This window comes from Watersipora subatra, chromosome 7 (assembly GCF_963576615.1).
Source record: "Watersipora subatra chromosome 7, tzWatSuba1.1, whole genome shotgun sequence".
Taxonomy (NCBI): Eukaryota; Metazoa; Bryozoa; class Gymnolaemata; order Cheilostomatida; family Watersiporidae; genus Watersipora; species Watersipora subatra.
Window position 1 is genome coordinate 32,912,718 of NC_088714.1, and position 24,468 is coordinate 32,937,185.

The 24,468-nt window shown below is 36.7% G+C and overlaps 1 protein-coding gene across 3 annotated transcripts; it reads right to left on the reverse strand.

Moving 5' to 3' along the window:
* Nucleotides 1–6,100: 6,100 nt before the first annotated feature.
* LOC137399741 (uncharacterized) lies at nucleotides 6,101–24,239 on the reverse strand. 3 transcript variants are annotated; one of them, XM_068085956.1, is made up of 9 exons: nucleotides 23,947–24,239; nucleotides 18,989–19,066; nucleotides 16,533–16,586; nucleotides 14,525–14,587; nucleotides 13,843–13,984; nucleotides 12,649–12,737; nucleotides 10,065–10,196; nucleotides 7,509–7,766; nucleotides 6,101–7,095 (listed from the first exon to the last, which is right to left on the reverse strand). In XM_068085956.1, exons 1-9 carry the CDS (start codon nucleotides 24,088–24,090, stop codon nucleotides 6,976–6,978), a joined length of 1,080 nt encoding a protein of 359 aa, XP_067942057.1. In that variant the 5' UTR covers nucleotides 24,091–24,239; the 3' UTR covers nucleotides 6,101–6,975. The 3 variants fall into 3 exon arrangements, with proteins under 3 accessions (XP_067942057.1, XP_067942058.1, XP_067942056.1); XM_068085957.1 differs by having other exon boundaries at nucleotides 7,509–7,721; nucleotides 12,649–12,770; XM_068085955.1 differs by having other exon boundaries at nucleotides 12,649–12,770.
* Nucleotides 24,240–24,468: the final 229 nt, after the last annotated feature.

The following is a 24,468-nucleotide window of genomic DNA, read 5'->3' on the forward strand; positions in this document are numbered from 1 at the left end:
CCTAAAACTGCTGAAGGAAATGAACATGACCCACTATCACGAACAGCGGCAAATCCAACGTTATTAAGTAGTGGAGATAAGAGAATTTAAATATCTACTATATGTAAATGTATGTAAATATAAGATAGTGGAGAATAACTGATACTTGCAATCTTACACGATAAATCTTACAGCAATCTTACAAATGTTTGTTGTAAAATGTGAAAATAATTACGAAAAACCAACTGGTTAGATTTAACAGGAAAGGTGTGTAAGCTAATACATCTAGCTGTACAACCCAGCGTTGCCCGGGTAATAAAAAAAACACTGAACAGAAAATTGATTTGTATTTAACATATAACAACATTTGCCATTTTACCTAAAGCAACTGTGAAGGGTTTCAAATTTACTTTGTCAAACTACTTTTAAACTTCATATAATGACAAAAAGGTTTCGTGCAGGTCAAATAATCTTTAAAAATAAAACGACTATAAAGGGTTTAGATGTAACAGTGAAATAATTAGCAAGTAATAGCTAAATCGAGTCTGTTTTGCTACGATTGCAATATGAGATGATTCGGTAATGATACAATTAATACAAACTGAGAAAACAAAATAACATTCGTGAATATGTTGAATTAATAATAACAATTCTTGCATAAGTGTGTATAAAAAAGTTACTGTTCCACCAACAGATATCCACCAAAACTCTGAATACGACGATACTGCTACAACGATATGTTATGTAAAAGTAAATTATTGTAGTGTCTTTGTCTGATCGAAGGTGAGAGAATATAGATGTTACTCCTACTCGAGATAATACATTATTGTCCACGTGAAAAGTAGTGACCTTAATAGCGATTTAGCAATTAAACCTTAAGAAAAGCCAGAAATAGAGGTTCACAAAAACGGCATCGTGTTTCATAGAATTAATAAAATTTAGTCGCCAAATTCTAATATCGAGAGAGTCTATTGTCGATATCGTTTTGCCGAAAACAAATTAGCCCTAATACGTCGAGGACAAAAAAGCATCGCGTGTCATGTAGCTAAAAGAAAGCCGTAGAGTTGTCATTATTACGTCATTTTGGGGTGAAAACGGCAAACGATGAATAGGTTATGAGGCGCAATAACCGGAGAATCCCGTTAACGCGCCCTAGATACCTAGTAGCGGCTAATAGTCGAAAACGTACGGTACTCTATAAGGCGGACAATCAATCACGCAGACAGACAACGATTGCCGTTTATATAGTAGATGTATATAGATATGACTTTGCCCACATCAAAGGAATTTTTTGGACAAATGCTTTTTGAGTTATTTGAAACTAACAAAATTTATCTCCAGTTTGAATTAGTATTAACACAAAATAAACAATTTAAAATGAAATATAATTGTTATAAAATATGAACATTACTGTTTGTGAAATTGTTTCCATTCAACTTTCACCACATTGCCCTTCAAGTTATCTACAGTGTTATTCAGTCATACGCTGCCGATGTCGATGTCGTTATGAAAAACTATGGAATGCAGTCTTACAAGTAATCAGTACACTGGATGTCTAGTGTGCTGTGAGAGATCTGACACTGGATGTCTAGTGTGCTGTGAGAGATCTGACACTGGGTGTCTAGTGTGCTGTGAGAGATCTGACACTGGATGTCTAGTGTGCTGTGAGAGATCTGACACTGGGTGTCTAGTGTGCTGTGAGAGATCTGACACTGGGTGTCTAGTGTGCTGTGAGAGATCTGACACTGGATGTCTAGTGTGCTGTGAGAGATCTGACACTGGGTGTCTAGTGTGCTGTGAGAGATCTGACACAGGGTATCTAGTGTGCTGTGAGAGATCTGACACTGGGTGTCTAGTGTGCTGTGAGAGATCTGACACTGGATGTCTAGTGTGCTGTGAGAGATCGTCAGCTGTAATAACCATATGTAAAATTATTGGGCAGCAGCAGCAGCCAGTGAAGTGGTGCAGTTATTAGGGTGTTGGTGAACCATGCATTGGTAAAATCCCGAGTTCAAATCCCTCATGACTCAATAGTTCTCATACCTATCAAACGCGGCTTAGCACCAACATACATGGCTTTTATAGTAAAGACTACTGAATAAGTAGGTGCACAATTATTCCATAGTAATTCCAGATACAAGGAGTGTAAAGGACTGTTTGCCTGTTTACAGAACTGAAAGTTCAGAGTTCATTTCCAATGTGAAGCGGATTTGTCGTTCTTGTAACCTTATCGCTATCACTAAACACCTGAATGATAGACCAACAAGTGATAAACACCGAGATTTATATACGTGTACATGGGTTATCATTATTAACATAAGCGTAGCAAAAGCTTTATTCAGCTTCCAGGCTCTATCTATATGACCTCACTCTAGCAAACAATGCTATTTGAAGTGCTAATCTGGAGTAGCTTTATTGCAGTCTGTTTCGCTTTTGCTAACAGCTGTACAAGTTAGCCAAATAGATAAAAAAATTATAGCCATTTGTATTATTTATTTAACATTTGGGCTCTCATGCGTTAATGATGCACACAGATATGAGGCGGTACAAGTTTGCATCTACTTCCTTATATATAGTCGAGTGTCAACATATTAAATTAATCTGCTCTATTGTTTGTTATATATATGTACTAGCTGTGCCACCCGGCGTTGCCCGTGTAATAGAAGAGTCTTTGGACAGAAAATTGATTTGTATTTAACATATAACAACATTTGAAATTATAACTTTCAAAGTACATATTATGAGAGAAGTGTGTCGTGTAGTTGAAATAAATTAAGAGAAAAATAAAAACAACTGTAAAGGTTTTAAAACTTTGTCAAACAACTGTACCTTTCAAGCTAGTAGCCTGGCATATTGCCAATGGAAAACTCCACTAAGCTAGTTACCGGTAATAAGCCTAAAAGGTTAGGCTTCCATTGACGGTAAGCCATGACTTTGAGTCTGTATTGTTGTCCAGCTCAGTTGTTCTAATAATAGCTATAGCCGGATTTCCAACAGACGGACTTTCAGACGGACTTTCAGATGGACTTTGAGAAATATATATATGTATATAGAAACCCTATTTCAGGGTTTGACTGTATCAAAATAGCTTATATGTTAATAATCATGCAACTAACTTCATTGAGGTGTAAGTTAGTATTTATAAACACATGATTATATTGCTTTGTGTCTAACTATATTTACTTTTATTGTCTCTGAATTTTAACCAAAGTAAGGCGGTCTATTTTGTTTAACTCAGAAAAGTAGGACTTTGGCATTTTCATATTATTCTGCTATAAAAGTATGTGTATGTCTAACGAAAGAGCTACAATTACATTAATTTTCAATTTGTCATATTCTCTCGAAGCAAAACATTCTAAAGAACAAACTCTATGAAAAATATGGTGGTCCTGAAAAGTGCGGGGGAAAGAACTCTGAAGAGTTATCGTATTTGTATGCCGTCGATCCCAAGGATGTCAATCTCATCGAAGCCAAAAGGATCTCGGGGATTCCTGGCGACGATTTGAAAGGCGTCTCCTCTTGATGGTGTGTGCTGCTCTGGGAAAGTTAGATGGGCACCGCAATGGTCTCCTGCGCCCACTCTGTGGCGGCCTCGGAGAAGGCGCTCTGATCAGGTTAAGGACTTCTGGAACAAAGGTGACCTAGAAAAAAATGACAGACACCATTTGTCAAAATTTATAAAAAATTCGTACACATTAAAAAATCTTTAACAAATTTATTTTCACTGTTCGCATGTTTGAAGACTTTTCTTATGTTCATGATTGCGTGTCAAAATAATCAAATTGTTCGTTTCAATTAAGTATTAGTTGTTTAAGTCGTTTAACTAATATTGTTTCCGGTTTTGATCGTACGCTTTCTCAAGATAAGATTTTGTAATAAGTCCTTTTCATTATCAAAGTGTGTCTTACTGTTTCTCACGAGTACTGTTCCCTACATTGTACATGTAAAGTTTTATGGACTTTTGTAAATGTTCAATTGTTGCACTGCAATGGTTAGTTGTCACTCAATAAATGTGTATGTTGCGGATGTAAAAAATTTTGCAAAGTCAGCAAGGCGATGTGATTGGTCCGTTTGAACAATAACTGTTAATCTCTAGATCAACCGCTTATGTAATAAAATGCTGCAATTTTTTAGGCAGGTTAGCTTGTGTTTTGCTCATACAAAAGACACATGATATTATTACTACTATAAAATCGTTTATTCGTTAGAGAAATATAATTTCTGATCATTATTAAAAGACAAGCAGCAAGCTCGGACAAGATTGCAATAAATAATAGTGGATAACTAAAGTTATTGTTCTCACAAGAGTTGTATTCTCTCTTGTTGGTTTCAGCAAGTTTTATCTCAGGCAGCGTTGCGTGCAGCGGATTCTGTTGATTTCAGCAAAGCGCAAGTGAGTTGGGTTCAGTTCCCTCTTGCTGTTTTCAGCAGATTGTATTGTCAGCAGTGTTTGGTCCTGCGCAGATATGCCAGAAGTAAGGGCTGTCTCCATCTCACCCTTATGAGTTTCCTTCAGCATCTTGCAGATTTGTGACTGTATTGCAGTACTTTAGTAAAACAATCTCGCTCTACACAACAACGAAAAAGTTGGTTGTGCATTTAACTGAAGACATGTATTTCTGCAATTCTTAAAACATGGTGTAAAACATTAGTATTCATAAGTTTACATACATGTAGCTCTATGGACTTTTCATTTTTGGATGACTTTCAGGCTGTGCAGTTCGAGGCAATATGAGACTTTGAGAAAACTATTGTTAGGTTAGGTGTCTACAGAGCCCAGAACACATATGCTAGGTATATCTTTATGTAACAGATCTGAAGGTATTTTGGCAGACAATTGGAGCAATCATTTGAAATCATTATAAAATCATAGCTGGCAATACATTCAGGTGTCTTGCAATGCAATCTTCAGGTAGTTAGCTGCCTTCCCAGTTGTTTTCAAATGTGACCCATTTGCAATTTCGTTTTCTCTGTTCAACTTATATAGTTTTCAATTCTAGTCTTTGATTTGAAGTAAAGCATCAACCAATCTTAAATTTACTCTTTTGGAACAAACCGATAAGGGATTTCACAAACCAGGATAGAGATTTTCAATTAAAGGCTGAAAGACCAACTGAATTTTATAATGAGAGTTACCATCACAGATACCTACCTTCAACTCTTAGATGGAACACTGATTAAAAGCATTCTTGCGGACATGAACATTTAATATGTAGACAATGTCAAATAGATACCATTTGTGCATCTACATACGATGTATAAATCTCGGTGTTGGATATTCCTCTGATTTTCATTCATGTCCAGTTACAGCGATCAAAATCTAGCGATGAAAAATCCACTTTGCACAGGATTTTAACTCACAACATTCAAGGCGCAAGTCTACAAACAAGAGCACACAACCACTAGGCTAAGTTATTCTTATTCTTACTAATGCTCTTACCTATAGGTATATCCTTATCACAATTGCACTCTTACCTATAGGTATATCCTTATCACAATTGCACTCTTACCTATAGGTATATCCTTATCACAATTGCACACGCTAAATATGCACGTTTTATTATTAATATTCCCTTTTACATGTACTATTGTTGCTGCTAGAATTTTTTATAAGCTTCGATTTTTCACCATTACTCATTACCTATTTTTTTTTTAAATGCGCCATTTCAATTTCAAACGTGTCATTAAACTTCTATATCCGGTAAATCTGTACAAGCTAAATACTTTTCACGTGGACAATTGTATTATCTGGAGTAGAACTTGCCTCTCTCTTCTCTCTCCGTTTGATCAGATAGAGTATCAGACAAAGAAAGTCTGATCTTTCATTTTTATATTTGTACCAGCATCAAGAGGTACCAGTTATTTTGTTCATCAAATCATCAAATACAAGTTGCTGCAAAAGTAAACATTTTAATACACACAATTCTATGTACTCATTGTTTTTTCTCTCCTATTTTATTTGAACGGCGCAAAAACACTTTTCTCATGATAAGAAGTTTAAAAGTTAAAATAATAAAGGTTGTATATGTTAAACAGAAATAGGTTTTCTGTGCAGACTTGTTACCCAGGCATTATTTTAATACGATTGTAATTATAACGAGTTGATGATCTTTTTAGCAAATAAATTATATTTTTTTATTTATAAGGATTATAACAGTTATAAACGCCATGATATCAAGAGTAGATAACTAAGAAGAAATAACTACTTATACAGAAGATGTTGAACCTCTCAACAGTAGTAACAATGATAAAGGACAACTGTAACTCAAAAAATAATAACTCTGCAATAGATCACAATATTGAAAAGCCGATGTCTTGATCATCTATACATATAAGAACACTAATACTACTAATTATCTTCTAACTTTTAGATATTCTTAACAATAACATTTTAGCTGCACACATATTGATCAAGTTTTGCAGAAGATGAGCAATACTTGATCAGACTATCACCACAAGACTGATCACTTTGTGCTGAATTATAGTAAGTAGGTGTGCATCAAAATACACGTCCACATCTATTCAATCTGATATTTGAGCACAATAAAAAAATTTTGATTGAATTTAATGACAGACATTTTCAAAATAATATGATATGACATTAAATTAAGCTTACAAGATATGAACGAAAGGCCTACAGATGAAAGCAATGATTATGTTAACTCTAGAATGCTTACTGATCTCCAGCACCAGAGCACAACAGAGCATCTAGGCAAATGTGCTTAAATTATGACTGAAAACAAAAAATATGTTATATATATATTTTAGAGTCATAGGATTTTAATGTTTTAATGTAGTCAAAAGATGTTATATAACAAAATATATTTATAAGACTCCAATGGTCTTAATGAAATCTAGAAAGAAAAACTAACTGCTGGGAGTTGACCCCTCACAACAGTGCTTGCTTGTGGGGAGGCAACTACAGAAATTTTGGAATGTGTCTCCTGTCTGCAGTGTTTGCCCACTTTGGACTTGCATGTTAAATTCTCTATGGACTTAATCAACAATTTTACTCTTGGCATATTCTATCTTGAGGCCTCCTCGACTCCCATCTCCCGCTGACATCAATACAAAACCTTGAAGTTTGTTCATGACATCTGTAGCATTACGCACATCCTGTAATGGCAAATTTGTCAATGATAAGAACTAGTGGACACGTTTTCAAGTACACCGTCAATAGACGGCATGAACTTAAAAATATGCTCGCACTGGTTTTCTACAAATTGAGTGAATATGTACTTGAACAATCATGTTTTTGATAGAAACACTAAATGGAGATTATATCTATAATTTGTGCCTTATTGAATAATGATACACAAAACGATGTGAAGTTCATTCGCCAAATAGTCATATGGAATGTAGCTACCTAAAGTCTATTGATGAACTGATAAAGAAATGAATATTCTTTTGAAATCGGTGACAAGAAAATAGAGCACTTTAAGTCTGTTAAGTGCATAAAAGTAATGGTATAACTAAATTATAACTATAGCTTTGACTTAATTATCTCGTACTACCTCGTACTTCCTTACCGCATATTCTACGAATGCACAAAGAGTTTGGTTGCCATTTTGCAATTGCACGGGAACCTTTGTACGTCTAAGTCGGATGTAGCCTGGGAAGGTAGCAAAAAGATTAGTGATCTCCTCATCTAAGCAGAAGGGAGAAATGTTGCTGACAAATAATGTGTTAGAAGGGGCTGCCATTTGTCCAGCAGGAGGGCTAGTGGCCATGATAGGACTTGCCTGCAATGAAGCGAAACCACTGTCATAGCCGTATGGAGCAGGAGCCTGCAAGGAAAGCAACACAGCCATACCACACATGAAAACATAAACAACATATATTACTGGTAGCAATAGAACACAAAGTGAAAGCATACCGATGTTGATTGAATCGAATTGCCTGCAGGTTTGTAAAATGGAACAAAGTTTTCACTTAGCTGAAAAGTAAAATTTCAAAGTCTTATCGAAACTTCTACACTTTTCGCTTTACAGCGCACCCTCAAGATATAGTGACCCTGTTATACGATTTTTTTGCCTTACAATGAAGAACACAATGTCTTTTTGCCCTCGCTGTAAGATATTTTTTCGCTATACGATATCAACAAAAACATTTCTCGAAATTCAAATTTGGCAGTCGGTGTGCTAAAAATCTCTGATTAACGAAGATGCCGACATGCTATTCGCTGAAATCCCTTCCACAACACGTGAAAGAGATATGACGCTCGCTTTCTCTCAGTTCAGCGCTATTCCTTATTAGTTATAGTGAAAACTAAACCGGAAACAGGTAGGTGATATAATATTAGCCAATGACAATGTTGAAGTTTAGTAAAATACATACTAAAACTTAGCTTTAAATATGTTTAGTAGGTTAAATTCATTTAAATTAAATTCAATGTTTATGTTATACGTCTGTCTCGAAGGTAAGAAATCCCTACAGTATGTACTGCACATAGCACATCGTACTGTTACATTTTATTGCAGATCATAGCACTAAATACATTAAAGTTACTGTAGGTAACTATAGTTACTAGGGTTAACATATTATTTTATTATTAATATGTACAGAACGCATATAAAACTTAGATGATTTTTATCAGGGAGTGTTGGCATTAGATAATCACTTTGAGTTGCTAGTACAAAGCTAGCCCTCTATACAACATTTTTGCTTTATAATGCCAACACCAGAACAAATTAAAATTGTAAGGCGAGGGTACATAGTAGTTTAAACTAAATTCAGAGTTAGCTCACCGAGTGAAAAATTTTAATAATGACAGACTCGGCCTTGTTCTCTTTGACCACGTAATGTTTTAAGTAAGACTACATAATGAGTTTGCTTTCTTCTAAGCAAGTTAAATGGGAAAGCACCGAACATTCATTGTTCAAAGAATATTTACCAACTACAAATAGCATAATTGTAGGGTTTCGTGACATTAAGAACTGAAAATTGGCGCAATACCAATGTTACACAATTTGTTTGCATGCATCAAAAGTTTTGTGTAATTGAACCGCATTGTTAAGAAATTTTTAGAGCCACTCTCCGAGAATGATTTCATTTTTCAAATTGGCAACCAAATTTCAATTATTTGATAACCATTTTAACACAAAATGAGAGAATGAAAATGAAATGGAAATTCAGCATACAAATTATAATTGTGAAATAATCATATTCAAAATAAGCATTGCCTCACAAACCTAAAGCAGTAAATAAAAGCATGGCAAATATAGTTGCCATTATGTTGTTTTTACTATTTTGAATTTATTAACCAGATTTAGAGCGCCAACACAAGTCTTTGATCATTTTTTTACTGATACATGCTCGATTTAATTCTATCTATATTATTTACTAGTTGATTGTAAAATAAATCTGGTGTTGTGTTGATCAGCACAACACCAACTCAACCAACTAAATGTTTCGCATGCAAACTCATTACCTTTTCTGTTTGATAAATGATCACATCATAACTTCAAATCATCAATTATACAGAAAAATCCTTTTAGATTTTAAAAGCGGCATTAGGTTTGGCGTTTTTTGTCTGTTTACGTTTAACAACTTGTTTTGTAGAACAAAACACCAAATTGTCAGCGTGCAATGCTTGGCATTACCAGGCCAGGCATAGAAATGCTTCCAGATATAATAAAGGAATAAGCATGCATGAACTCGGAAACAGCGATATGTGCATACGGAAATGAGCATGTAATTAGCGCGTGCAAGTGAACACAACGATTAGAAATGAAACGTACCATGAACTACAGCAACAGAAGACAGAGTGGCTGTTATACACAATTAAACCAATAAGAAACAACTACACAAAGTAGTGAAGGCATTTTTTAGCAAGACCAAAATGTACAGTAACTAATTTATTCGCAAAAAAATCTGCCAACCAGAAGAATCGCACATAGCTGGTGATATTCCAAGCAATGATCTAGACCAGGAGGCGCACTGAGAGAACCACTGATGGACTTTGCATTTGCAGCACAACCGATGGATCAACTCGAAGTAATTCTCTTTATGAGGAGCAACTGACTATTTGCATATAATGAGCGGACTAATTTTATAGCTTTTGTGTCAAAAACCTTACTATTTACCTGTAAATTTGGAAGGCCACTTTGACTGACAGCTGCAAGCTGACCAGGTGTAAGATGTCCCAAGCCGGGGGTTGATTGCAAACCAGCAATGCCTCCTAATCCTTGCATATGAGCCATGAGATGGGGAGGTAACTACAACAGTTTAACATTGATGCAACATTGCTGTATATTCTACATCTAATTAGCGGAAGTTATACGGTGATAGTGAGTGCTGAACCAATCAAACACAAGACGGAATAACTAATAGCCCAACTATTAAACTGCCTTCGCTCTGTTTAATCTCAATTAAAACGAACACTAAACCATCAGGGTACATGGTAATCAGATGGGCCAATAGAGCACGCAGGAGTTACTAAAAATCCCTCCGCAAATCGCACTCCATCTCACCAACATCTAAAAAGGGCACTTCACACGCTCTATAAAGTTTGTTTAGTACAATGTGGACTTCTCTTTAGTACTTTTCAGCATGTATTGATTGAATTCACTTACTCTCATTACACTTCCATCGCTCATGGTTTTTACTCGCGTATTTTTCAATTTGATATCACGAAAGAAAATTCGATTACGATAACTATTAAAAGTAAGGTTGTATTTATGGATAGACATGGCTATCAATTAATGGTTGAAGATGATAAGTAAGACAAAGTGGACTAAATCACTAAACTTGTTTGTTTCTCCGACAATTATTGAAAAGGTTAAAACACATCTTGTCAAAGAAGAAAGACCATAGTTTATATTTACTCATAGAGCGATATGAAATATAGCTAATTTTCTTGCTGAAAGAAGGGACCAGGAAATGCCCTTTTGTTAACAAATGTTAAAGCATAGTGAAATATGATTGCTTCAGAGCTATATGATCAATTTTTGTCAGTATCTTCTGCCTAGCAACACAGCGCTAGTAGTTGAAAACTAATATGCAAGCGAGAACGCAACTCCACTCTTTAAACAATTGCACTGATGAGATATTATATATGTATTTGCAAGACTTGAGGCTGGATCACACTATATCACCGTATCTCGGTGTTAATGCCACAATACTTTGGTGATTGTCGATGATAACAATGTTCACGCCATTACAAATCCATCCCGTTTGCATCAGGAAATACACCGTGACGTGGTGTTCCCAATTATCTTTTTAAATTTTTGCAATAAAAACCTCTCCTTTTGCACGCTAGAATTAAATACTAGCAACTATCATAAATGGATATGAATAAATCACGCTATCCGCGATCATGAATTACCATCGCCGAAATGGTTCACATTTGAAAGGCGGTCCGTCGGTGCTCGACGAAATATTGGGAAAGTTCGACAGCTGCAAACTTTCCCGACGTGTCCGTGTTGCTTCGTCGATACCAGCAGTTCGCCGTTCACATAATCGACGGTGAGCACTGAAAGGAAAACGCTGATAAACGGTGATATAGTGTGAATCTTTGAAACCTTGTGTCCTTCTGTCCAACCAAAATAAGTAAAAAAGTAATCCCTCGCTACTTCACAGTTAAAAAATATCCGTCAAAAAAATAAAGAGTAAAAGAACATTATTAAAAAAACATTAAAAGAATTGAAACTCCTAAATATCACACATAAATAAAATACATTTACAAACATGTGACTACCTTCTCGCAACGAGACCAGTTAATCTCAAGTACGAATATCCAAACCAGATAAAGTTCAAACTGCCCGTACTACGTAAGTGCATTCTCTGGCTCAAAGAGACTGAAGTTGAAATATAAACTGATAGTCAATCAAGATAACATGAATTTACTTACTTATTAAATAGGAAATAAATACAATATGTTTAGAAAGCAGTTAAGTGTTTTGGTGTTAAAATTTAGTTTATGAAGATACTTTAAATAATCGGTTTCTATTTCGCTTATTTTCACTTACTACGAGGGGCGCCGATCCTCACCACTTACTACGAGGGGCGCCGGTCCTCATCACTTACTACGAGGGGCGCCGGTCCTCATCACTTACTACGAGGGGCGCCGATCCTCATCACTTACTACGAGGGGCGCCGATCCTCATCACTTACTACGAGGGGCGCCGGTCCTCATCACTTACTACGAGGGGCGCCGGTCCTCATCACTTACTACGAGGGGCGCCGGTCCTCATCACTTACGAGGGGCGCCGGTCCTCATCACTTACTACGAGGGGCGCCGGTCCTCATCACTTACTACGAGGGGCGCCGGTCCTCATCACTTACTACGAGGGGCGCCGGTCCTCATCACTTACTACGAGGGGCGCCGGTCCTCATCACTTACTACGAGGGGCGCCGGTCCTCATCACTTACTACGAGGGGCGCCGGTCCTCATCACTTACTACGAGGGGCGCCGGTCCTCATCACTTACTACGAGGGGCGCCGGTCCTCATCACTTACTACGAGGGGCGCCGGTCCTCATCACTTACTACGAGGGGCGCCGGTCCTCATCACTTACTACGAGGGGCGCCGGTCCTCATCACTCACTACGAGGGGCGCCGGTCCTCATCACTGCGAAAAGTGAAGAATCACCGTATGTGACACAACTGTTCCTCTGACCTCTGACAGAGACAATAGCAAAAGCTGATACGAGTAAGGTTTGACAATTACCTGTATCGTCTGTTGAAGAGCCATATTTGGATTGTGCATGGCTGGTACTCCAGGCAGATCGTACAGAGGTGTGCCCCACGCTTCCGTCCCTGTTGGGAAAAAAGCTGTAGTGGCAAAATCTTCTAAAAAGTGGAGGAAGAGAAAACATGGTGGGTGTTAGTGAGATTACAAAATCACAACACACAAGCAAGAATAAGCGGTGCATCACGACATCATCTCTATATTATTACAACAGCGCTGGCAGCAGAAGAAGTTAATACAAAACTACGATAAGTTTAAACACTTTACAAAGCGGGAAGTGAGAATGATGAGTGAGCAGACAAACATCGGCGAAAGAGAAATTGACAAGCCTATGCATTGTATGTTCACATCCGTCAACCTACCCAGGTGCGGCAAAAATTGAAAGCTTTGACTGATTCAGAATAAAGATGTAAACTCTCAGATGGACCCGTTCTTTTGTATACAAGAAGAAGCGCAATTGTGGCAAAAATCAATTAGCAATGTCGAATAAACATAGCATATAAAGGCTTGTATCAATATTTCAGCGACAAATTATTTTTAGCTATTCCCGAATGAATGTGAGGACAATACCTATGCATTGCTGCAGACAATAGCATTAGACGAAATTGTTACAAGGTCTTTTGACACTCATGCCTATAAAATGGACTGCACTCAACTCTCCAGCAAGCATCAATCATGATCGAAATTTGTCTCACTATCCCCAAGCATATCATAGGCCCTAGGTGATTCGTGAGATGTTTGCTTTCGTTGTCCCCTGCGTCTGAGAGCGCTCATGCCATACCACAATAGATATATTATAACTACATAAACCACGATTGAGAGCGCAAGCGATGATGCCAGAGGAGCAAGAGAAGGCAAGCCTTATAGTCCTAGTTAGTTAATGTGCAGTGTCAACAGATGGTAAGTGATAATACGACACACCTACAGGTCCTCCCTAGTAACTTTGGCAGTTCTAATAATTCAATTAGTAAAGAACTGAAGCAGATTGTAATTTATCAAGTGGAGTACATCAATATTTACACATACGTGTAAGTGCAATACTGACAAGTGCTCGGGGAAAATAAGATGTTACAGTATTTGAACTTCATAATTGTTGGCATACACGAAAAGACGATTCCGCAAAAGACACAATATTCAGTATCTACAAAAGGAATCTTTTATTTTAATACTTACGGGGTGCAAACGGTAAAAACTGTGGTGCAGCAGAATGGGCTATGGTATTGTTGTTGATTGTTTTTGGCTTCGTCACTTTTGTATTACTTTTAGCAAAATCGAGTCTAATCGTCTGAGGTACCTTAGGATCAAACCTGATATCCTACAGAAAGAACGATATTTATGCATTTGTCAACACCTCATCAATCAATGATGTTGTTCTAAAAAGAATAGGACTGTATAGAATAAAGTATTCAATAATGCCAGTTGTAGAGACAATGGCAAGAAGCGTCGGATGTGTGGAGTATTGTCTCACCATCTAAAGCTCAAACAGGCCTTGCTGGTCTCCTAGAGTGAGATTCTAGAGAGCAACTTGGAGTTATTCAGATGAAATTGATTTACAGATTACATGAATGTATGGGCGGTCATAATACCACACGAACCAATTAGTCTTGCTAGGGGTCGATACACACAAATCAATTTCCATCTCTTGTAATTTCGGTACAGCCGGTGAATCAACTAAATTTAGAGTTTAGACAAGAATGCCACAACTTTGAAATACTGAAACTGATTCCTGCTTAGTAAGCGTGAAAAATAACTCATTTTTTCTAAACTTGTTGCTTTTATAAATAAAATTTTAAAGTCACATTACACAATGAAAAGCGAGCATTAAGACATTACTAGTAAAATGTTATATTCTTACCTTCAAATCGTTCTTCGCGTTTTCAGCAGCTGCTTTAGAATCAAATGTGACAAATCCGACGGGCTAAAATAATATAAAAGCCAAATAAGTAAAATTTAAAAACCTGCAAATAAAACTTCTTCACTAACTCACTACATGCTCTTTTGTGCAATCAGCAGAAATGACAAACGGATTGCGAACAACGGCCAAAAAACTATAGAACTAAAGTCTTTAATCAAGACTACTTGAAGAAGATGCTAGTAGCGTGCGTGCTTCGTGAAAGACATCAGTAAACTAACAAAGCTTTGGTAGCCCTAAGCAGCGAGACCCTACCCGTGAGCCATATCATTTAGGAACTACCATGAAGGAAATCACTTGTCTCCCAGTGTCACTCTAAGCAATGGCCTCGGTGCATAGGCATACAATCAGCCTTTCAAATTATGGATGCTTGTGCACGAAGGATTGAGATTTGATGCAAAACTTTGCATGCAAGTTACGGAACCACACAAATCTTTAGATGCATTCGCGTGACAGCAGGTCAATGAATAGTATCATATGTGAGCAATATTGGTATTACGTGTCAGCTGAGTCCAGCCTTACTCTGAAATCCCAAGTTACTATTATAAATATCCAACGCAATCCCTGCATTTACTTTCTTCTCTAAAGTCTTTAGGTTTAAGGCAACTGACCAACTATAGCGTGCCGGCTGGACTAAGAAAATTGCAAGCTTTTGCTATGATTAGCGGAGTTGGGAGCCAATATGGCAGAGAACCTTTAAGCCTCTTACACAATCTTGTTACAAATTCTACTACAAGTATTATTAGTCTTCTAAGAGAGCACAATACATAATCCCCTGCATAATATCTGTCACGCAAGCTCCCGTAGCTACCAGTTACAGACATGAAAGACAGCCATGTTGTTATTACGTTGTGCGGAGTCGAATCTACAGAGCCAGTGAATTAGAGAACGATAATTACACATATTCCCCGTATGTAATCTCTTGAACACATAGAACTCTGCTTCTAATTAATAGTTGGTGCAACCAGCCATCTTGCGTTGTTAATACTTTGGAAACAAGAGTAGAAAACAGTGAATTGTTCGGGAGAAGATGATTGCAGTTGTGCCTCACATATACATTCTTGTTAATTTGACCACGACTTAAAGTTGTGTTGAAATATTGTTGAAATGTGGTGTGGTGTAGTGATGTGGGGGATTGGCGTGAGTGAGGAGTAGTAGACTATATGGAAGTGAGAAGAGGGCGGTCGAGACCCTCCCCATACATATTGGCTCAATGCAGTGATTCTTACCTAACCATTTCTATATTGTTCAGCTCTCCTGGAAATACGAGCCATCGTAATAAATTAGAACACGGAGAAGTCAATTTGACATCTGAAGACATCCTGAGATGTGTTACAGCAGTGTGCCAATCACAAAACACGCACGCATTGTTACAAGACAGCTACATACCATGGATTATTCACACAGAGGACAGCTAAGAATGAACTGAGCTAAAACACACCGTGCAAAAGAGAGTTTTCTGATGTATTGTTGTTTTTCCACAATCGAGATGAGCAATTGAACAAAAAGTGCTGACAAAGATTAATATTCTAACAATATACGTAGAGCATCACTTGGATTAGCTGTGTATCACACTGATAAAACCAAATATGCATCCATAAAAATCGCAAGACTTAATAAAAAACAAGAAAATGCATTATTAAGAAGAACTATCAGAGGGAAAACTGGACATAGGCTAAGTTCTCAAAAGGTAAAACCTTTATAGACTTAACCAATGTACGGATAAGAAACGAAATAGTATTTGCAACAATTTGTTTCTGTTCAGCGTACGATTGCACATGCTAGCTTGTATGATTGTGACAAGTAAATATAGGTGCAGGTAGGAGATCTAGTTAAGACTGAGCTGAGCAATTACCACATATGAGATCATTAAAGATAAACTGAGACTGCTCAGAATAGACAGGTCTCGAGACAAGTGCCAACTAATAAAATAATATGTCTATAACCTTACCGAAGTATTTTTGCCATTCTTGTTGGTAATTTTCAATAACGATCCTTCATAACCCTGCAATGATAAAAAATTGATCATTGTTTATAGTCATAAAATACAAAGGCTTACTATAACATATACTAGTCAAATCTTGACACTAATACTATTAAAAGATATGTATACAACAGAATATGGTGGCTTGAAAATTTATGTAATTAAACCGATGAAACTCGTTCGAACACGTACATCAACAATTACGTGTATACTATAAATTTGAACTTGCCTGCCGATGGCTCATCGTACGATTTCCAAACAATATCAAATTTGAGCAGATGTATAGCTTTTGTAAGCAAATTAATTTCCAGCATATGATGTCCAAGCTTTGAATGGCTGACCATCGCAATGCCATCCATTCAACAATATTTAGATCAATACACAGATTTTTTGCAATTGTGATTTTATGAAATTTTTATTTTTTTCACATTGCTTTTTTTCAAATTTAAAAATGATAGGAAAAAGACTAATGCGAGTAATAATGATGGTAAAAAAAGGTAAAACTTATAACATATTTTAAGTTTAACATATTTCACATTTTATAACATATTTCTTAATGCAGTGGGTTATTACCTGCAGCATTTCTTCAAGAGTGGTCATAAACTTCAGGTTGCGAAATGAATATAACGCGAATTATATAACGTCCTTATAACGCAAACTTCAAATAACGTAAAAAAATGCAAAGCTTTGCTTTGCACGACGTAAATTTCATATAACTTGAAATTTAGTGAGGTACAACTTCTCAAAGTCCATTAAAATGGTAAAATATCTCGCTGCACTTGTGAGAGAGAAAAAGCAACGAGAGCCTACTTATAATGTTGAAAGTATATATATATATATATATATATATATATATATATATATTACACGTACGTATATATATATATATATATATACAAATTCCATGACATTTTAGTTCGTCTTAATAACTCATTGATGAATTGACGAAACAAAGAATAAGTCGCTGCGCAATTATTAATAAATACTTAAAGGCGATCGATTGGTGCAGGGTCTACTGCGACGGTCCACCAATCTAAATGTTACGAGTTGGAGTAACGCCGAAAGTTCTTTTTCATCCTAACCTTGACCCGTGGATACAGATTAACGATGAACAGGTGAACACTGCTCTTTTTATAGTAAAAATATTTTTGTTTTGCTTTATAGTAGACATAAAATATTCCTTTATAAGTTTTACTTCACAGAATAGACTTTGCTGTCTAAAAAAATAAACAAATTGTTGTAAGTGGATTTCAAATATGTACATTTCCATGAACTTATTGTAAAATAACCGCAATTATAGCTTGTAAAACTAGTGAAATTTATCAGCAAAAGGAGACAAGTTGTCGATGCGAACTAATAATATTACAGTCCCGATACAGCCAACAAATTAAAAATTGAAGCCTAGTTTTTTTCTTTTTTATGGCCAAAGGGGTGATTTTGAAAAGTCCTTGGAACGGATTAGGCAATTTACATGTCGTTTACTGTTTGTATAAGGTAAAACCCCTATAACGTACACATTCCTAGAAGGGATTATTTACGTTGTCGGAGCGTCTACTGTAAATGAATTACAGGCTGCAGTATTCTTATAAGAAACTTGATGGGGCAGACATCAACTTCAAAATATATAAAGAAAATGCTGAAACAAATCAATTAACATGCAGAGGTTCAGCTGTGCAGCCTAGCGCATGACTTTTTATTTACATTTGTTACCAAATATTACCGAATAACACAAAAAACTATATTATGCAATTTTGAATTAAAACATTACTTCAATAAAAAACTGTACTCTACAGTGGTAAAAATAGAAATGACTAAAATTAATTTGGCACACTAGTGAAACGTAATCAGTGTAAATTGAAAAAATAGCGAAAATCACATAGGGCCTATTGATAAAAACTCCGACCATGATAAAAAGAAGAACAGCGAGCATCTACATGTATGTAGATGCTCGCTATTTGTGTATAGCGTGTATACCATGTATGTAGCGCTTAAAAATGTTTTCATGTTTTCTATGTGTATGGCTGACTAGTGTGACAAGTTAGAACAAGTTGTTGTGGTCAGTTAGATAAAAATGGTATTATAAAAGCTAGACTGCTAGAAGACGTACAAGCGTAAGTAAATTTTGACAGCCTTTATCCTGGTTAACATGGCCTACGATAGACCTTGACTAGCCACAAGCGCAGAGGATAACGTTAAGACCAATATTTAGAGATTTGCTAATGGCAATGCATGAACATCTGGATTTTCAAAGGTCACCAAATTGATACGGACCAGTAATGAAGTTTTTCATCAGCAGTATGGTTTCGATGTTTATGGGTTGATATATTGTTTATGCTTGGCTTATACAATTGGTTTGCATACTTAGTTTCCCATTGGAGTTCTAATTGGAGTGTTTAGAAGCTAAATATTTTTAGATAACTTGCCTTGCATGTGCAAAAGAGCAGATAGAGTTCCTGTTCTGTAGCATTCATGGGCAGACCACTGACGAAAAGGGTTCGCACCTAAAGTGAACATATTGAATAATCATAGACATATTACATAATTACTGGACCTAGCGTATTAGTAATACGATCATAAATACAGGGGCCAATAGCGTGTCTAAAGCATTGAACAACAGGAGAGGACAACTCATTTGTTTGACATAAGCATTGATGATTTCCGAGGTGAAATGCAAGCTGGAGACACTTGAACAGACAAACTAATTGGTAGATGAGAGAGCTCCTGTCAGGCCATGCCATTCATTATAGTCAGACAAACATGGAAGTACAGGCTGCTAGGGTGCAAGGTGTGTGGTGGTTGTTGCTTTGTCCTCGCGTCTAATGATTACCCTCAGGAATATCGTGTGAACTGTTTTGTCGATAAATTGTCAACTCAAATTGAGTTAGTGAACGAAATAGTGTGAATGACATACAAGGGTAGTAGAGAAAGTTCTCTAGTTATAGAGATCACAGCAATCTTGTAGAAAAGTTGAGGTTCAACCTTTATTTATGATCACTGTATTCCAACAAAAGTGTGGTCCTTTTTCTGGGAAATCAAGCAATATAAGCCAAATTACTGGAACCAAGATGGAGGCAGTCAAGGCTGAGGTTTTCCAAGATCTTAACAGCTAATACAAAAAGGCATTACGCTATTTCTTAATTTGAATATCTCAATTGTTTCTTTTGTCGAAACTTTAAACAAAGCTAACCTAATTACCTTTAATTGAGTAAACCAAATATTATTATAATTTTCCGAGTGATATTTTTTCATACACTATCAAAAGACTTACGTTGAAGATAAACAATTATATTATTGCCAGCGAGACGCTCACAATGCTGGGGCAATGATGAAGCTTGGCTTTTATTGACACAGAGCGTTAAACTGTTTAGATATTATAAGAATGCACTGGTGAAGGGATTAAAAGTTTTCTAAGACAACATCGTCTTTGTATCCATCTACTATTATTGCTATAATGTAACATTCAAAATGCTTCGCATTACACTGGCCTTCAGACTACGGCTTGGGGCTTCACACAAATCAAGCCAAGTCACTTGGACTGAGAAGTTCGCAACATTTTCATTCTCACAACAATGAGTGCGTGCCGAGGAATGAATCCAAAAATGAACTAGATGCTGGCAAATTTGGACAACTCGCACTCGTTATCAAGGCGATGCAAGCATTGACAAAACATCAAGAAAATCTAACAATCAATTACACGGCATCAAGATGAGACGAGGTGACAAAGCAAGAGCTTTATTGATAAATGGATGGCTAAATGCGCATGAATATGATTTAGAGAGAAATCTTTTGTCGAGCGAAGATTTAATAATACTATCACATTCATTTCCGAAGCAAAAGAGTTATTGTTACAGCAACAATGATATTAATCTCTTGGGTGCTTCTCCACGCAGGCTTCGTGTCTATAAACATTCAAGACAGAATTCTGACAGAATCCATTTATCGCGAGACACAATAGTTGACAATGCAGCGGGTTCTAAGGCTCATAAGCGGAGAAGCTTCCAAGGCAGCTCTGCTCAAAGGGGAGGCGCTTCTGGCTTGTTTGACTCGCAAGCGGTGGCTAGACACTCGGGTGTTTCGGGATACTGATGGTTGACAAAGAGCCTCACATTTCTACTCTAACTACTAGACAAGGCAACTATGAACAGCGACATTTTACTATGACGCTCTATATATATATATATATATATATATATATATATATATATCTTTGCTATTTTGATAATACCAGCTCTACCATTCCATTACCCAATGAATGTTTCGAGCTCAAGTCATTTTTTAAAGAATCTTGCTATATCTCGTCAAAAATAATTGTTATAATGTCTTGCCTAGAAAAACTTGAAACAAGAAGTATTCGAAATCAGCAATAAAATAATTAGCAAATTAAACTAGAGTGACATGGCAAACACCAACACCCTTGTTTCAATATGGCCGCCTTCAAATCGTCTGCCAAAAAGCATCAGTACTTGCATCAGCCAGTCTGGGCACAGCCTTAGGGACAAAGAGGGACAAGGTAGTGGTGTCTGCATTAGAAAATCCGCAATAAGGAATACAGGGACAGATCTGCAGCCATTGTTTTCAAGAGTGTAAACCAATGACAATAATCAGTGGCCACACAGAAACTGCTAGCGCTCTCTGCTATGATATTTTTATATACCAGTTTTTTACAATACAAAATACTTTTTACCAACTTCTATCTAGTATAAGCACCCGAAATGTACACTTGATATCGAGTAAGCCTTATTGAGATATCTCTAGGCTAACTACTATAGACATTGGCGAACCTTTGTGGATAGGACTGTTCAGTTTATGGCACTCTTCGCATGTACAAGTGCCCTCTTTCCATTTGATAAATTTATTGTCTGATTGTTCAAGTACGCAAATAGCTCTTCGCTCTGGCCTTTATGACCAAGCTTACAATGTCATGGAGGCACACCATTTTCTAGAGTTATGCCAAATAATAAACTTTAAGGAAAACAAGATATTTCTTAGGAGCCGATCACTAATGTAAAATTCGCACATTCAAAAAGTATGTACCTGCCACTTGCGAGTTTATGTAGGGACAGATATTTTACATGTTTACACAATGATCTGGAGTGTTTAAAAACTCAGAATAACCACCAGAGGAACTTAGCAAGACAGCTAGTTGTGCGAGTTTATGTGGCGACTGAGATTTCGGGATGATAATCTATTAAAAAAGTGTTGCAGAATTCTATCCACTCTAGAGGTAAAACTTTTTGTATATGCTTTATTTTGATTTCACTAACAGGCATATTTTTGGCGCGCGCCTTTAAAGAACGACTCAAAAACCATTTAAAAAACAATTATTTTACAAATAATCAGCTTTTCAGTGTGATGAACTATAACAATTCGTTTATGGCAGCTTGAAAAATTAGTGATGTTATTATTTTGAGAAGCATAAGCGAAAGCAGAGAATAGAAGTAATCGTATCGACTAAGCGTTCACACGGTACTAATTGGGTTAGTCCAGACCTAGGTAATACTATCTGAATGATGTAAATGATTTTTTGAACTTTCCTGCTTAGTTAAAATAAACATGGCAGTATTAGTGTGAGAGAGTAAGTCTGATGGCCAGCAGAGGGCAGACACATAGTCAGTCTAACGAATACACTCTCGATTGTTTGTAAACAATCAAAAGAGAGTATATACTTTTAGGGCAATTCGCCTAGCAGATGGACAAGCGGTGTCATATAATCTCTCGGCATTTGTCTGAATTAGCTTTTCAAAGGTCTGGCAAAGGCTTTGAAAGCTTTATACATATAGCAGGCCGTCTGACATGAAACCGATGAGTTTCATGCTAGGCAATGGAGGTGTTTGGATTGGTTGGTACCGAGAATTTTGTAATCAAAAGAAGCATTGTCAAATATAATGTTGTGATTTATGAGTAGGATATTTAGACGGAGGATCTAAACCATATGGACAAGTGGATTATTCAATAACAGGTAGATTTTGTAGGATTGTTATGACATCTTGAACGTCCAAACGATGTTCAGTTTTAGTTTGGTTCTTATAAACACAGCATGTGGAGTATACTAGGAGTTACACAGCATGTGGAGTACACTAGGAGTTACACAGCATGTGGAGTACACTAGGAGTTACACAGAATATCTTCATGAAAGCTTTGAGATTGAATGCTAGACCAAAATCAGCTAGAGCGTAATTGGTAGCTTATCATTGGTAGTACATAATTTCCTTCTAGAAAATTATAGGGTTTGCACTTGGAATACTGACTTGAGTATGATGTAGGAATTGGTACTGGTTAATAGACGCATATATGACTGAGCACACACAGATGTGGTTAATAGACGCACATATGACTGAGCACACACAGATGTGGTACAATAGACACACATATGACTGAGCATACGGAGATGTGGTACAATAGACACACATATGACTGAGCGTACGGAGATGTGGTTTCATTAGACACACATATGACTGAGCATACGGAGATGTGGTACAATAGACACACATATGGCTCAGCATACGGAGATGTGGTACAATAGACACATATGACTGAGCACACAGAGATGTGGTACAATAGACACGCATATGACTGAGCATACGGAGATGTGGTACAATAGACACACATATGACTGAGCATACGGAGATGTGGTTTCATTAGACACACATATGACTGAGCATACGGAGATGTGGTACAATAGACACACATATGGCTCAGCATACGGAGATGTGGTACAATAGACACACATATGACAGAGCAGAGAAAGATGTGGTACAATAGACTAAGTCATTGAAATAGCCTATTAAAAAGACGATTGTTCACTCATTTAAAATACAACACACTGCAACAAAGCTTCGAGTTTTGTCAACGAGCAAAAAGACATTCTGAAAGAACTTTACTAGTTAAACAAAAACGTCTGAAGTTTGACAATGCAAATGGTTAGATCGCTACTAGACTGAGCATTTGTAAGGATTGACAAGTTAGTAGTGAGTAGACGTGGAAGATCAAATAAGTATCAATGAGTGAGAATCATACAGCAATCATGGTAGACGATAACTCTGCTAGAACGACTTGCATAATTATAAAAAGGAGAAAAAACTTTGACCTGCTATTAAAAACACTCTAAATCTAGCAACTTTTGTAAGCAATAATGGAAAAACTAACAAGAACAATGTTTCCTGCTTAGTTTACGGTTTCTTTTGATTTTATGTAGCATGTGTCATCAATGTTCAAGGTCACTTCGCCTGTGCTCGCTGCTTATTGAAAAGATGACTGCAACTAGAAACTAACTAAGATGAAATTTTCATAAAAGTTTTTATAACTTGATTTTTTTAATCACTCAATAGACTACATATTTTCTAGAAGAATATCTATAGCTAGCTTATTAAACAATGCTTACCTCATCATCACCAACTCCTCCGCTTAAGTTATCCATACTCGGTGCATGAGACAATGGACTCAGACCTCCGCCATTTGCATTGGTAGATACATCATGATCATGCTTCACCATTGGTGGTGGAGCATTCATTACTTGTGTTTCCATTCTTTCAACTTTAAAGAACAGTGCTCCTTTATCTGAAGCGCCAAGAAGCTCTTCAATACCAAAACTGTCGCTTTGTAAGTCTGATTATCTATAACACTACAGTAAATTATGCCACCAAATATGAAGCTGCTACTAGCCTTCAGTGTGATGCTTCCTGCAGCTTTGACTCAAATGAAAGTGCTTGAATGAAACGCGTGTGTTACAATGTGGGAGTTCAAGCCTCTTTTTCAAACACGTGTTGGCCTCAACTAGGACCACCCACAAAATGTGAAACTGTCAATCTTGACAGGTGCTAGTTAACCGAAGTTGTGTTCCCTACAGACATCTAACTATCGCTTGGTTAGTCACGTGATTATCACGTGCTTAGTATTATCAAGA

Bases quoted from the DNA above. Each gene is read 5' to 3' on its own strand.
- LOC137399741 (XM_068085955.1), bottom strand. From the start codon at position 24,090: ATGGAAACACAAGTAATGAATGCTCCACCACCAATGGTGAAGCATGAT. The intron at 14,588-16,532 runs GTAAGGTTATAG...ATATTATTTTAG, and splicing joins AGAATGGCAAAAATACTTCG to CCCGTCGGATTTGTCACATT. The intron at 7,096-7,508 runs GTAAGGAAGTAC...TTGCCATTACAG, and splicing joins GTGCATTCGTAGAATATGCG to GATGTGCGTAATGCTACAGA.